Below are 13,463 nucleotides of genomic sequence, written 5' to 3'. Positions count from 1 at the left end.
AGTTGCGTGTTCCCTTCTTCGTTTCGGATAAAGGAAGCATGTGCGATCAGTCGATGGTATTAGAAAGATTTCAGCACCATTGCAAGCCTACAATCCCAGAGATCAATGCATGAAGTATTAAAAAACGTAGAGGAACAGCCGTAGCTAAATCACGTCAATATGCTTAGAACATAAGTTCTTGCCCTTGTCCTTTGTTCTGACATGCGGTCAGCTAAGGTACCCAAGTATGCTGCCATGCTTTTGTTTGCCAGTCGAATTTGAGCCCTTGCTCAGTATGAATACCTATATAATGGGGGTAGTATTTCTTCGATGTATCTTTTAATCAGGCAAGATAAGGTAGATTCTCCAAACAGAAGGGACTGAGTTATGCCCTCCTTCCAAAAGTCGCTTTGTCAAGCCGGTCGGTCTCGAAGTGGAGCCAAGCAGACCGGACCTCCAGCTCTCGGTCCACACAGCGCCCGGCCGGCCGGACCGGAGCAGAAAGCCAATCCCGTGGTGCCTTACTTGGAGGCACCTCAGGTAAGCACAAGGTACGTCACCCGCTTCCCCCACTTTTGGCCATTCGAGCAGGCAACAGCGACAATGAGGCCAAAGTAGGTATTGATGAGTCTTTGAAAACCTTGGTCATCTGCAGTGGTTTTTCAAGAGACCGCCTTACTACAAAGCCACGAGGAGCAGATATTTTGCCAGTTTTCTCATCTGTTTGATCTGAGGCCTGCCAGGAAATTGGCTGACGGTTTCGTGGCTTTGCTTAATTACTACTGCCTGATTTGGGCTGGTAGGCGCTCATCAACTCTATCCCGCATCATCTTCAATGTCTTTGGAGAGGAAGGGGAAAAACAACTATGTCCGGGGTCCGCTGATAGCCGTCTTCTGCCGCCTAAGGTAGGCCTCTCTCTGCACTCCCCTCTGAGAGCTCTGAAAGACTCGCTGGCTGCCAATTGCTTCTCTCGATTTCATGGTGCCTAATGTGACCACTCCGAACTGCTAGGAGCTTTGTCCATCTTTATGTACCTACCTTAAGTACTAGATGTAATGCCACAGCTGTATCCCTGCTCCTCACAAGGTGTAAGCTGAGCCAGATCAAAGCACCTCAGCGTACCGTACCAGACATTTTCTGCACCCGAAGTAGAGTCACTCTAGTCACGAGTTGCCTGATCCCTGGTCATCCAGTCATCTTTCTCATTCCCGCAGCATGCTCACCGTACCCAGTGTCCAAACACTTGTACCTAGATTGGTAGAAACCCACGTTGGTTGCCTGCATAACTCCTAGACACGGTCTCATGTCACCAGGGCATAGCGAAGGTACCTTTCCTTACCCCTCCATCCATGCTTCTCATCTTCCTCTCAACCTTCACTGTCACAGCTTCATACCTCTTCTTCTGATTCCACCGCATTCTCCTTGCCCAAAACCCACCATCATACAACATCGCAATCCATCAGGCGATTCTCGTGAGTGGCTTCTCTCCGACCACCCTCTCTTCGACGCTCTTGGTAGGACAGCCACGTGGCTGAGGCAGTCGGCGGTGTCTGGAACTGCCCTGAGTGGCATCCGACTCTCTGAGACTTTGCTGCCTGGACAAGGCTACGCACCCCTACCAACCTTGATCTTTGAGTATCCAGACTGCGGACTGGCGAACTCGTTGCCTTGCGATAATCCCGACTCTTTCCTCCAGGCTTTTTCGCTCAGATTTTTTCGATTACCAGAGAAGCCCCTCATTCCTTTGGTTGCTACTCTAACTTCGACGTCGTCAACCGCCCGACTAGTTTGGTGTCAGTCATCATCGGTGTGAGAGCTCGTGGAACCAGATCCTCCTCACCTCAACATTCAACTCAGTTCCCGTTGCCTATATCCCGATCTCGTCGCAGCGATGGCTCCGGACGAGAACAAGGCGCCGCCAGCGGTTGCAGACAACGACTGGTCACCTGTAGTCATGGACTGGTGGGAGGCCCCTCAGGACGAAAACCAAGAAGACAGCCGGGGCGATGCTCAAGATGAGCCCGGTCGCGGTGTCACATACGTTGGGCCTGCGCTCCGAGAGCAATCTTCTGAGGAGCCTTTGCTTGAGCGCTTGGCTACAGAGCTATTTCCTGTGGCAACATTCCGTGAGGGAACATCCCCCGAAGAGACAGCTGATATCCCGGATCCCTTTGGAGTTGTTGATGTCCCGTCGCAGACATTCAATACCTTCAGTACCTTTGTACAATCGCAACAGGGACCACGCGCCACTGAGAATAACATGCCGCATAGTCAGGCTCGCCGCTACTCCCAGTTCATTCTTCACGACATTCAGAATGAACTCAACGTAGGCGATACCTTGATTTTTGTGGACTTCCCTCCTCCTGCGAACCCAGCAGACAGCGTTGATTGCTTCATATACGCATGGAACTCGGTCCGATTTCGGATGCCCTCTGAGAAGCTCCTGGCCACTGGATCTTCCAAGTTCGCGGAGATGCTGAATCCTACCTACCAATTCCGTGTTCAGCGTCGGCGCAAGATTGCCAAGAATCTCCCCCCAGGCATCAAATACGTCTTGGACCTTACACCTCCTTCCGAGGGCGACGATCTCGTCTTTCAGATGACCGAAGCTTCGCTGACACCGGGCATCATGAACTGGTGGACAGCTTTCGACAAGCACGATGTAGACGATTACGTCGTGCGTGGCCATGACGATATCTGCTCGTGTTGGAAAGAGGCAAGGTTCGATAGCTTCAACATGATTATCGACAAGATCTCAGCGAGCGAAGCGTCACGAGATGAGAACAAGGAACGGGACCCGGAGATGGAGTATGCCATCAGTTCGGCTATCAGAGAGAGTCTACGCGATGCCATTCCAGAAAACGGCAAGAATAAGGAGAGGCTGTACAGAGAGGACAAGGGATTGGCTGCCAGGGTTCTGGAAAAGAAGTCTAGAGGAGACTTTTCCGCTCCCCCGGTTCCCCTCTATAGACGGATCCCGGACTACTGCCCGATCCGCCATCGCGTCAACATTCTGCGCCTCATGTGCATCATTGCAAACAAGCGAGTTTTCATTGATTCGGCCGCTCGGGTTTGGACCCTGGTGGCGGTTGCCAAAATTTTGGACTGTACCACTGTTGTGGTGAGTTTCTTCGCCGCCCTTGTCGATTTTGTTCGATTCTAACAAGATCAATAGCGCGATATAGTTCTTCAATGGATCACGTCGCCCAACAATACCTCCTTCATCGAAGTGTTGCCCGAGGAGAGTCTTCAGCTCGGTGTCACTCTGAAGCTGGACGCTGTCACCCGCTCAGCGTTCCGAATTCTGGTGAATGAGCTGGCTCTGGAAGAAGCCGCCGATGTCAATGGTACACCCAAGGCCGCGACCTATACCGTCTTTGGACGCAAGCGCCACGATCCCGGCGATGACTTGAACAACCTCATCCAGCACGCGGCCAGAGCCATGGTCGAGCGTGTCTCGTGGCCCGTCAACCAGCTGGTCAGCGAGACCATCTTCGACGACCTGCAGATTCCTGAGTGGACGCGGTTGCAGAACCTCATCAGCATGCTTTCGAGCTGCCCAGATGACCCCGTCATGGTCAAAGCCAAGGTCTCCGCGATGACGGTAGCATTTACGCTGAAGACTCTCTGGGAGAACCACGTGGTCTATAAGTTACTCAGGAAGCCTCTCGACGCCGACGACCTCCAAAAGATTGACGACCACCGGGCCAGCTACGTCGACATTCAGAACTTTAACCGCTTCGAAATCATCTACAACCAGTTCAACAATGTGCAGAAGGCTCTGTGTACTTTCATGTACGAGACGGTCGGAAACAAGTGGGTGTCTCTGTCCGAGATATTCACTTCAAGCGCCTCGGGCCAAATGAACGTGTACAAGTTGGTCACGACCCTGTGGGAGCACTTAAAGGAGGTTCTCGTCGCGCACCCCGAGTTCGCCTGGGACAGCGCCTGGATGGCGGTTCTGAACCTCCCTCGCCCCCTCTCCATGAAGAACCCGTTCGACACCCGCGAACTGGATATGATGGGCGCCTACAGATACGCATTCGACACCCGCGTATTCCAAAAACCCCTCCAGGACTTCCTCAAACCCTTCTACCAGGAATGCGTCCGTGCCGACTTCGAGATTAGGATGAACTTGACGCCGCACTTGCTGCTGAAGCTGCACCACAACGAGTTGAAGTTCTTGCCTCTCTGGGCCGGCGGTAACGACGACGGTACCGGAGGTGTGTTTGAGCACTCCCTGCCTCCTGCCGATTATGGCCCGGCGGGCCCGGGACCGGCTTACCACACCGGCATCACGATCCCCTCGGATGCCTCTAGCACCTCGGGCTCGGTGAGCAGCGTGCTGAGACAGCTTCGCCTGGAGGGAAGCGGTAGCACCGTTGGACCTGGCAGCGTAGATGTGCAAGACGGCATCTCGACCGTCTTCAACCCGAACAGGGTCATCGCGGACGACGTCTCAATCCGCACAGAGTCCTTCACGGACGGGGGTTCAGAGTACGGCAATGCCAAGTTCGCCGTCCCCGCAGACGGACAGTCCGTGGCGGAGGCCATGAGCACCATGGTCCTCGATGAGAGTCACGACCAGTCGGATACCGGCACCAGCATCAACTTCGATACCGACGTTGACGAGGACGACGAGGTGATGACGGAGATTGGTCCAGAGGACAGCCGCTCTCGCGAGCAGACTCCCGAGTACGTCGTTGAGGGGTCTGGTGCTCGCACGGCATTCTCGTCTCGCGAGAACCAGCCGGCCTCCGCTGCATCCTCTTCGAAGAGCACTGTCTCTTCTTCTTCCCTTCTTGACGACGACGATGATTTAGTTATGGTCTAGATCATCGCTCTGGAAATGCGGGGGTCAACCAATACTCATGAATGACGATGTGGACTGGGGGTTTGTTTGAGGCGTTTTGGCGGGGTATTAACAATTTGCATTACGATTGCCAGGATGGCAGATCATACTGGTGATTACACAGGGAACAAAAAGGGGTCCTATGGCTGATGACACTGGCTCTCACATATAGGGCAGCACAGATGAGACTGGATGTCTGGGCAAATGCGTTAGATGTTGATAATGCTGTATTGAATACAAGAATTCAATGAAGCCTTTTTGCCGTTCTCACCATAATGTGAACTCTCAAAGCCGTCGTCGTGTCGTGCGTAGTGGTATCCTCCCTATTTTCTTTTTGGTCTATGCATCAAGACTCTTCCAAATTACATACTCCCATCCGATTGCCCGGATCCCTAATCCCACTTCTTGGCCTTAGCCCCTGTTCAGCGTGTTTCCTGAACCCTTTGGATTCGCCTCGACAAACTCGTCCCACGCTCTCGCCTTCATCGTCTCCTCGTCCGCCTTGTCAAAGTCATCTTCGTTAGGTTCCGGGCGGTGCCAGCTAGCGTCGCCGCCGCCCTCGATGATGCCGCCCCGACGCCGCTCCTCGTCGAGGTACTCGTCGATGCTCATCGTAGGCAGGTTGTGGCCGGGGCGGAAGACATCCTTAGTCATCTGTTGTCTGTTCCCGACGAGCGTGAAAGGCTGCAGCGGCTTGCCCTCCGTGGACAATATGGGGCCCCCTTGCCCAAACATGCTCTGCAGCCGGCGCGGGGGCTCAAGACGCTCGGTGTATCCCGCAGCGCCGCGGTCTTCGGTGCGACGGCGCTCGTCTTCCTCGACGGACGTCGGCGAGGGCATCAGCGGCACCGTCGCCTGGGCCAGGACCTCGAGCTCGCGGTTGATACCCTCGAGCCCTTGGAACGCCATGTGCGCCGAGTACGCGACGTGGGCGAGGTGCAGGTCGCGGGCGACTTCGTCGTCGCCGTCCTCGTTCTGGTAGCGCGGGTTCCGGCGCAGGGCCTCGAGGCGGTCCTTGAGGGCCTTTTCCGACTTGAAGTTTGCGATTTTGGCGTCGCGGCGCTTGGCGGGGTCGTTGGTGCCGAGGGTGGAGAAGGCGAGGGGCTCGTCGGTGTAGCGCTCGTAGAGCATCTTGTTCGTGTCGGTCAGGAGGTCGTAGGAGTCGAGGGCGCCGAGGAAGGTCTCGTAGGACTCGCGGGCGCGCTCCAGGGCGACGCGGCGCTCGATGGGCCGGCGGGAGGGGAGCTTCTGGTGCAGCTCGGCGAGGTGGTATGTGATGAGGAGGTAGGGGAGCGAGGAGGTGGAGAGGTCCTCAAGGGACTCGTTGGGGGAGAAGAGGGCGGCGCGGGAGATTAGGTCGAGGCATGTCTCGTACTCTGTGATGGCGGTTTGGAGGTCGTCGAGGTAGGTCGGGGAGGAGGCCTCGTAGGAGTTTTCGAGGGTGAGGCGCTTTCTATCGGCCGACGTGAAGACGGATTTGAGTGTCTGGGGTTGATCCTCGTCTGCCATGATCGCTGTTCGGACTGTGGTTGTTGACTGTTGGGAGGGTGTTCGTCGAGAGCGTTGTTTGTTGCTTGGTAAGGTAAGTAGTGGGGATGGATGGAGGGGTGGAGGGGTTGGGAGAGAATGGGAATCGCGACGAGTTGCAGGGAATACGAGAAGAAAAGCTCGAGGGGAGACTTGTGGCCTAACACAAAGTGTGGTAAAATCAAGCTGCAGCGACGATCAAAGTATCATAAGTTGTGGCGTGTGATGAATTCGTAGCTAGCTTGAAATCTACTGCAACGGTTCGCCTCTTTGCGCTTAGAAAAGGCCATCAAGAAATGGCGCCAAACGTTAGGTTCCGTCGTTCCAAATCCTTAGGTTGAGTGGCGATTTGCATTCTCGGCAAGGGTCCTTATCTTATCTAGGGGACCACCCACCTCCCACCTCAGCGCTCCCTCCCTCACGACGGCGGGGGAGCTGAGAGATGGAAGGTGGGGTAATAACAGGGGTCCATGTCGGCAGAGCTCTCGACCGAAGGGCAAGCGCGAGGTACCTAATACTTAAACTTACAAACACCATCCTGGGTTTGGTGAGCTAACAAACAACAGCTCTTCAAGAGAACCACCAGATGAAGCAGCCTTGCTTATATGTTTCAATCTCTGCTTGAGTCGTCACTTAGACGCCTTTCTACAAAGAAACAATACTTCGAGGGCAAATGTTTGGGCCTCGTTGAAAGAATCTACCACCGAGCTCCATGGACATTGTTTGGAGCTTGGCTCAACGCAAATTCGGGCGAAATTTCTCAAACAATTCGATCCGTTTGCTTGTCTCCTACTGCTTGCCGCGTCATGCCGGCAGCAGTCAGAGGAGAGAAAGATTCTGGACTGATCAGGATTCTCTTTATGTTTTCAACTCTCATAAGTCTAGTCTTGTTTCTAAGCTCTATCTGAGTGTTTTAATTCCCAATGACATGAAAAACATCAACTTCCTACGAAGCTGGTTCAGCTTCGTTGTGATCACCTTTGTTTCGTTGAGAGCCAAATCACCATTGGAAACAGCACCATCCGAGGCATTTGAAGCGGGTTCTTTCCCAACTTTTCTGGTACTCACACCTTCCATTCTTGACTGAAAACACGGGAAGGCATACGGCCAGAGTTTTCTCCCCTTCTCATACTCATATCATATCCTTCTACCATCACCTTCCCTCAGGTTTCCCTCCACCACGTCCACTTCACTTCAGCCCTCCGACCTTCACTTCATCAGACACCACAAATAAGCCAGACATCACCAACCCTTAACACATAGGTTGAGGTGAAACTTGTCTCACTGAGAGGTACCTATTTCTTCACATGCCCTTCTCCATGAGTTCTCAAGACTCTTTAGCTCACACCATTTTTCTTATATCCTGCAGTGACCTGCTTCTCTTTCAATTCGGCGTCAAAGTTGATGATTGGCATTGACTTTGGCGCACTTCCGCTGTCTTAAACAGAAAATCAGTTGTTTGAGAAGGAGCCATCCTCTTCTGAGTTGATCCGGTGTCGCGCTCTATTCCCATTCATCTTGCACAAACTCTCCACGCAACCTCTCTGCCTACCGGTAACTCGGCGCCATCATCTGCAATTGTATTCCGTTGCCAACAACGATACTGAGGCACAGAACCCGTCTCACAAAGTATTCGCGCAGATATGGAGACATCCAAACGTCAAAGAATTGGGGACTGGCCTCTCGTCGACGGCTTGGGGGAGCTCTACTTGACTCCTCTTCCTTCAAAGCCCTTGACGTCTGTGCAGAGAAGCCATAAGTCGCCTCCGACGATCGAATTAGGAGAGACCTGCCCGGCAATAGAGATTTCCACCAAGCTACCCTATCCGAGCTACTCAACCGCGACTTCCTCTAGTCATGGTTCCGTTGTCAACACAGACGGCGTCGACGAGCAGGATCAGGCAGATCAGGAAGATGAGGATGATGAAGATGACTATCGTCGCTGGAGTGTCAACCCTGAGAGGCCACGAAAGATCTCGGAGAAGAAGCGTCAGGACCACGCCAAGTTCCAGTCTTGGATCGAATCGAATCAAGCCAAGTTGCTCGAGGCTGCCTCAAAGACCAAGCCTCCGACTCATGGATCTGTTGCGTACCTGGTGAAGGAAAGTGAGAACAGAAGAATCATTCAGACTCCCCGCGAATACCAAATTGAGCTTTTCGAAAGAGCGAAACAGAAGAACATCATCGCAGTCCTGGACACGGGCACCGGCAAGACCCTGATCGCCGCTCTTCTGCTTCGTCATATACTTGAGAAGGAGGTCGAAGACCGCGCACTCGGAAAGCCGAAACGTACAGCTTTCTTTCTGGTAAGCCCTAGTGGAACGCCGGTCAGAGACTGCCCCAGACTAACATATTTGTGCAGGTTGACAAGGTGTCTCTGGTCTTTCAGCAGCACGCGGTCCTCGAGTGCAACCTGGAGCATACTGTCGCCCGGTACTGTGGCGACATGGTTGATGAGATGTGGTCAAGCGAGTTCTGGGCCAAACAGTTTGAAGAGAACATGGTCATAGTGTGTACTGCGGCCATCTTGCAGAAATGCCTGATGCACTCTTACATTCGCATGGATCAGATCAATCTCCTCATCTTCGACGAGGCACATCATACGAAGAAAAATCATCCTTACGCGCGCATCATCAAGGATTTCTACATAAAAGAGCCCGAAAAAGAGAATAGACCCAAAATTCTCGGCATGACTGCGTCTCCGGTTGACGCCCAGACGAACATGAAGGTTGCTACTGCTCAGCTAGAGTGCCTCCTCCATAGCGAAATTGCAACTGTCTCCGAGGAATCCCTGTCTTTGAATCCCAGCAAGCGAAAGATCACAGAGAGGGAAATCCACTACACGCCTCTGGTGAGATCGTTTGAATCGGAACTCGTGCAGAAGATACGGGCACTCGTTCGCAGGAACCAGCTCTTTGACAAGGAGCTGCAATGGACTTCCACCGCCATGGCAGAACTCGGTCCGTGGGTAGCAGATCGCTTCTGGAAGCTTTACCTCACGGACAACACGATTGCACGACTGGCAAACAGAACAGATATCAACTACTCAGGTTTCGACGGCAACGGAAAGCATACAGCGGCTGTCCAACAGCTTCGAGATATCATCCAAAGTCACAGCTTTAAGCCGCCCACACTATCTTTGGATGATGTATCCAGCAAGGTCCTTCGTCTTTGGGACGAGCTGAAAGTCCGTTTTTCTCAGCCCACTGATTATCGGTGCATCGTATTCGTGGAAATGAGACTCACTGCAGTGCTTCTCGCCGAGTTGTTCAAGCAGGACGGCTTGAACTTGCCACATCTCAAGCCGGCAGCACTCGTCGGCAGTCAGTCCTCTACAAGTCTCGCCAACATGTCATTCAAGGAACAGCTTTTGACCATCACAAAGTTCAGGCGGGGTGAGGTCAATTGCATCTTCTCTACCCAAGTTGCCGAGGAGGGAATAGATATTCCTGCCTGCAATGTGGTTATGCGATTTGACCTTTACAAGTCCGTCATTCAGTACATTCAGTCGAAGGGACGCGCGAGACAACAAGATTCAGAATATCTCTCCTTCGTTGAGATAGGCAATGGAAGACATACCCGAGCAGTAGCGCAGGCCACGTATGACCAAAGCGTCCTCCGCCGCTTTTGCAGTGCCTTGCCGGAGGACAAGAAGATCATGGGCATGGACATCAACGCCAGTGTGATGCAAGGAGAGTTGCACTATCAGACTTACACCATCAAGGAGACCGGCGCCAAGCTGACGTGGATGTCTAGCCTTGAGGTGTTGGCCAACTTTGCATCATCGCTGCGTCAATCCAGCGATGAAGTACTGATGCCCGAGTATGTAGTGACCAACCAGGGACAATCCTTCATCGCCGAGGTTCAGTTACCGGCAAAGTCCCCGATTCTTAGCATGACGGGAATGCCACACAAGAGGAAGCAGGCTGCCCGCTGTTCTGCAGCGTTCGAGCTGTGCAAGGAGCTGATCAAGAAGAAGTACATCGATCTCAACTTACAGCCAATCTTCACCAAGAAGCTCCCTGCAATGCGCAATGCCCGCCTAGCCATCAGTGCCAATAAGAGGGCTGAGTACAAGATGCGTACCAAGCCTGAAATCTGGTCACGAATTGGTGCCTTTGGTCAACTGTACGTTACAGTATTGACACTTGGTTCGCCAGAAGCAGTTGGAAAAGGGTCGAAGCCGCTGCTTCTCCTCACCAGAGAGAAGTTGCCTGACCTTCCTCTGATACCACTGTTCTTTGGAAATGATCAGCAGTCTGATGCTTTAGCCGTGTCCCTGCCGAAGCCGATCAATGTTTCTCCAGCCGATTCAGAGCTTCTAAACACCTTCACCCTCCGTGTTTTCAAGGACATTTTCAGCAAAGAATACGAAGCTTCGGTCTGTAATATGCCTTACTTCCTCGCTCCAACCGCACAGAGTCATTCCGCCGACTATCAACATGCGGACGCAGCTACACTAATTGACTGGAACCACCTTCAAGCGACCAACGATAAAGAATATCTGGACTGGGATGACGGCACCTCAGCTGAGTTTTTTACCGACAGGCTCGTGATCGATCCTTACGCGGGATCTCGCAAGCTACGCTTGAGGTCCACAAAGACCTGAAGCCAATGGATCCCGTGCCCGAGGGCGTTCCTGACCCTGGCCATAGACCTTGGCGCGACTCAGTAGTGGAGAAGAACATCAAGGAGTACAGCGTGAGTCTCTGGATGAAAAGTCGTCTTAAGCGAACATGGCGCGATACGCAGCCTGTGGTCGAGGCCGAAGTGATCTCATTAAGACGCAACCTGCTGGATGACTTCGTGGAGGCCACAAATGAAGAGTCCAAGGTCTGCTACGTGATATTAGAGCCCTTGAGGGTCTCGACTGTAAGTTCAGCTTCTCTCTAACTCTCTAACCGAACTCATAGCCTAACCATTATTCTTAGTTACCTATGGAGACAGTTGTCATGGCATTCACTTTTCCCGCCATCATTCATCGGATAGATCAGGTCATGGTTGCCCTCGACTTGTGCAAATTGCTCAAGCTCGACATACGGCCTGACTTGGCCCTCGAAGCCGTGACCAAAGACTCTGACAACAGTGACGAGCATGACGCGGAGAAAATCAACTTCCAAGGTGGAATGGGCAACAATTACGAGCGACTGGAGTTCATTGGCGATACTTGCTTGAAGATGGCTACCACCATTGCCCTCTTTACCAACAATCCAGACAACACTGAGTTCCAGTACCATGTCGAGCGGATGCTGTTGATCAGCAACCGAAACCTCTTGAACAAGGCTATCGACCGGAATTTACAAGAATACGTGCGATCAAAATCGTTCAACCGTCGCAGCTGGTACCCTCAGAGTCTCCGTCTCATCCGAGGCAAGGAAGGCACTGCTGATGCCAACCATGCTCTCGCGGACAAATCCATCGCTGATGTCTGTGAAGCCCTAATTGGCGCCGCATATCTCACGTTCAGCGATTCGAACGACTTTGATATGGCCATTCGGGCAGTCAGCGCCATGGTGAACGACAAGAACCATCGCATGACCTCGTGGGCAGATTACTACGCAGGGTACAAGCCTCCGTCTTGGCAGATAGAGCCAGCTTCCGCGATGTATCGAGATGTGGCCAGACAGGTTAAGAAGAAGACGGGGTACGACTTCAAGTCGCCCGCGCTGCTTCGAAGTGCCTTTAAGCATCCGTCGTGCCCTCACAGCGAATGCTCTCTGCCCAACTACCAGCGTCTCGAGTTCCTCGGCGATGCGCTGCTCGACATGGTCTGTGTAGACTTCCTCTACCACAAGTTTCCCAGCGCTGATCCCGAGTGGCTTACCCGCCACAAGAGTACCATGGTCAGCAATCGCTTCCTGGCCTGCCTCTGCGTGAAGCTGGACCTCCACAAGCACATCTTGACGGCCCAGGCATCGTTGCTGAGCCAGACTCAAGAGTTCGTTGCCGCTCTCAGATTTGCTGAAGAGAGCGCTAGAGAAGAGGCTCTAATGGAAGCAGGTCACGATAGAGTTCCCACTGACGGAAAGAAAGGAGATGGAGCGACGGTGGCCAAGGCTGCAGGAAATGCCACAACCGCCGCCCCGGTGAGCTACTGGCAACACGTAGAAGACGCGCCCAAATACCTCTCCGATATGATGGAGGCGTACATTGGCGCCGTCTTCGTCGACTCGGGCTACGACTACGGCCAGGTTCGCGCCTTTTTCGAAACCCACGTCCGGCCCTTCTTCACCGACATGTCTCTCTACAGCGACTACGCCCTCAACCATCCCGTCACCAACGTCTCGCACATGCTCCGCAACGACTTCGGCTGCGACGGCTGGCGCCTCATGACCAACGAGGTCGTGCCGCCCATCGAGGCTGGCACCGGCGTCATCACCGAGACGCAGGTCCTCTGCGGTATCATGATCCACGGGCAGGTGTACTTCCACGCCACGGCTGCGAGCGGACGGTATGCCAAGGTTGCGGTCGCTAAGATGGCTATTATGAAGTTTACGGAGATGAATAGAAAGGCGTTCAGAAAGGAGTTTGGGTGTGACTGCCAGGACGCGGAGGGTGAGTGTGGCACACAGCTAGTTGACCATCGACTCACTGCCTGAGATTGGGAGTGGTGACTTGTGATAAGCTCTATGGACGAAGCGTGGAAGCGATTGGGAAGGGTCGAGGTGCAATGCTATCGAAGGCTGGCGCATGCTAGCGAAGATGATCATTTCGCGACCCACAACAGCGAAGACAACAAGAATAGAGATAGGAGGACAAGTTGACAAAGATGAAGACCCGTTATCCCTTCGCCCCTAATTTAGTCGTGAACAAGATTCCGTGTAGTCATCATAGTAGAGCACATCACAAGGTCGAGGAGACGCCAGAAGTGTAGTTTGAGGGAACAGTCAAGCCCAAGTTGATTTGGCTTCTGAAGATAGACCAGACGACGATACTAGTCCACAAGTTCCCTCCATCCATCCTCACCAACTCATCTTCCCCCTTTTCCGACCCGCCGTAGTCACCTCCTGCTGCAGTCGTGATCAATCCTTTTCCTCCTTTCTGCGTTTCGTCGTCATTTCCCTCATTCCATAGCATACACGGCTTGTGTTGCTGCTATCCAAC

General features: G+C 53.2%; 3 protein-coding genes across 3 annotated transcripts; 2 read left to right on the top strand and 1 right to left on the bottom strand.

Moving 5' to 3' along the window:
- Window positions 1-1,871: 1,871 nt before the first annotated feature.
- N0V96_006869 (uncharacterized protein) lies at window positions 1,872-4,814 on the top strand (the record flags this gene model as incomplete). The annotated part of the gene is made up of 2 exons (XM_053192338.2): window positions 1,872-3,101; window positions 3,156-4,814. 2 exons carry the CDS (start codon window positions 1,872-1,874, stop codon window positions 4,812-4,814), a joined length of 2,889 nt encoding a protein of 962 aa, XP_053050102.2.
- A 429-nt stretch (window positions 4,815-5,243) lies between these two features.
- TAP42 (Type 2A phosphatase-associated protein 42) lies at window positions 5,244-6,341 on the bottom strand (the record flags this gene model as incomplete). Its single annotated transcript, XM_053192337.2, has 1 exon — window positions 5,244-6,341. The coding sequence occupies one exon, from the start codon at window positions 6,339-6,341 to the stop codon at window positions 5,244-5,246; it is 1,098 nt and encodes a 365-aa protein (XP_053050101.2).
- Window positions 6,342-8,002: 1,661 nt separating this feature from the next.
- On the top strand, window positions 8,003-12,958 carry dcl1 (Dicer-like protein 1; the record flags this gene model as incomplete). Its single annotated transcript, XM_065757849.1, has 4 exons — window positions 8,003-8,665; window positions 8,722-10,740; window positions 10,908-11,231; window positions 11,291-12,958. The coding sequence occupies 4 exons, from the start codon at window positions 8,003-8,005 to the stop codon at window positions 12,956-12,958; spliced, it is 4,674 nt and encodes a 1,557-aa protein (XP_065613372.1).
- Window positions 12,959-13,463: the final 505 nt, after the last annotated feature.

The sequence above is a fragment of the Colletotrichum fioriniae genome (genome assembly GCF_027942845.1).
Source record: "Colletotrichum fioriniae strain IMI 355084 chromosome Unknown scaffold_8, whole genome shotgun sequence".
NCBI lineage: Eukaryota > Fungi > Ascomycota > Sordariomycetes > Glomerellales > Glomerellaceae > Colletotrichum > Colletotrichum fioriniae.
Note: the sequence above shows the minus strand (reverse complement) of the source record. Positions and strands in the feature narration are given on the sequence as shown.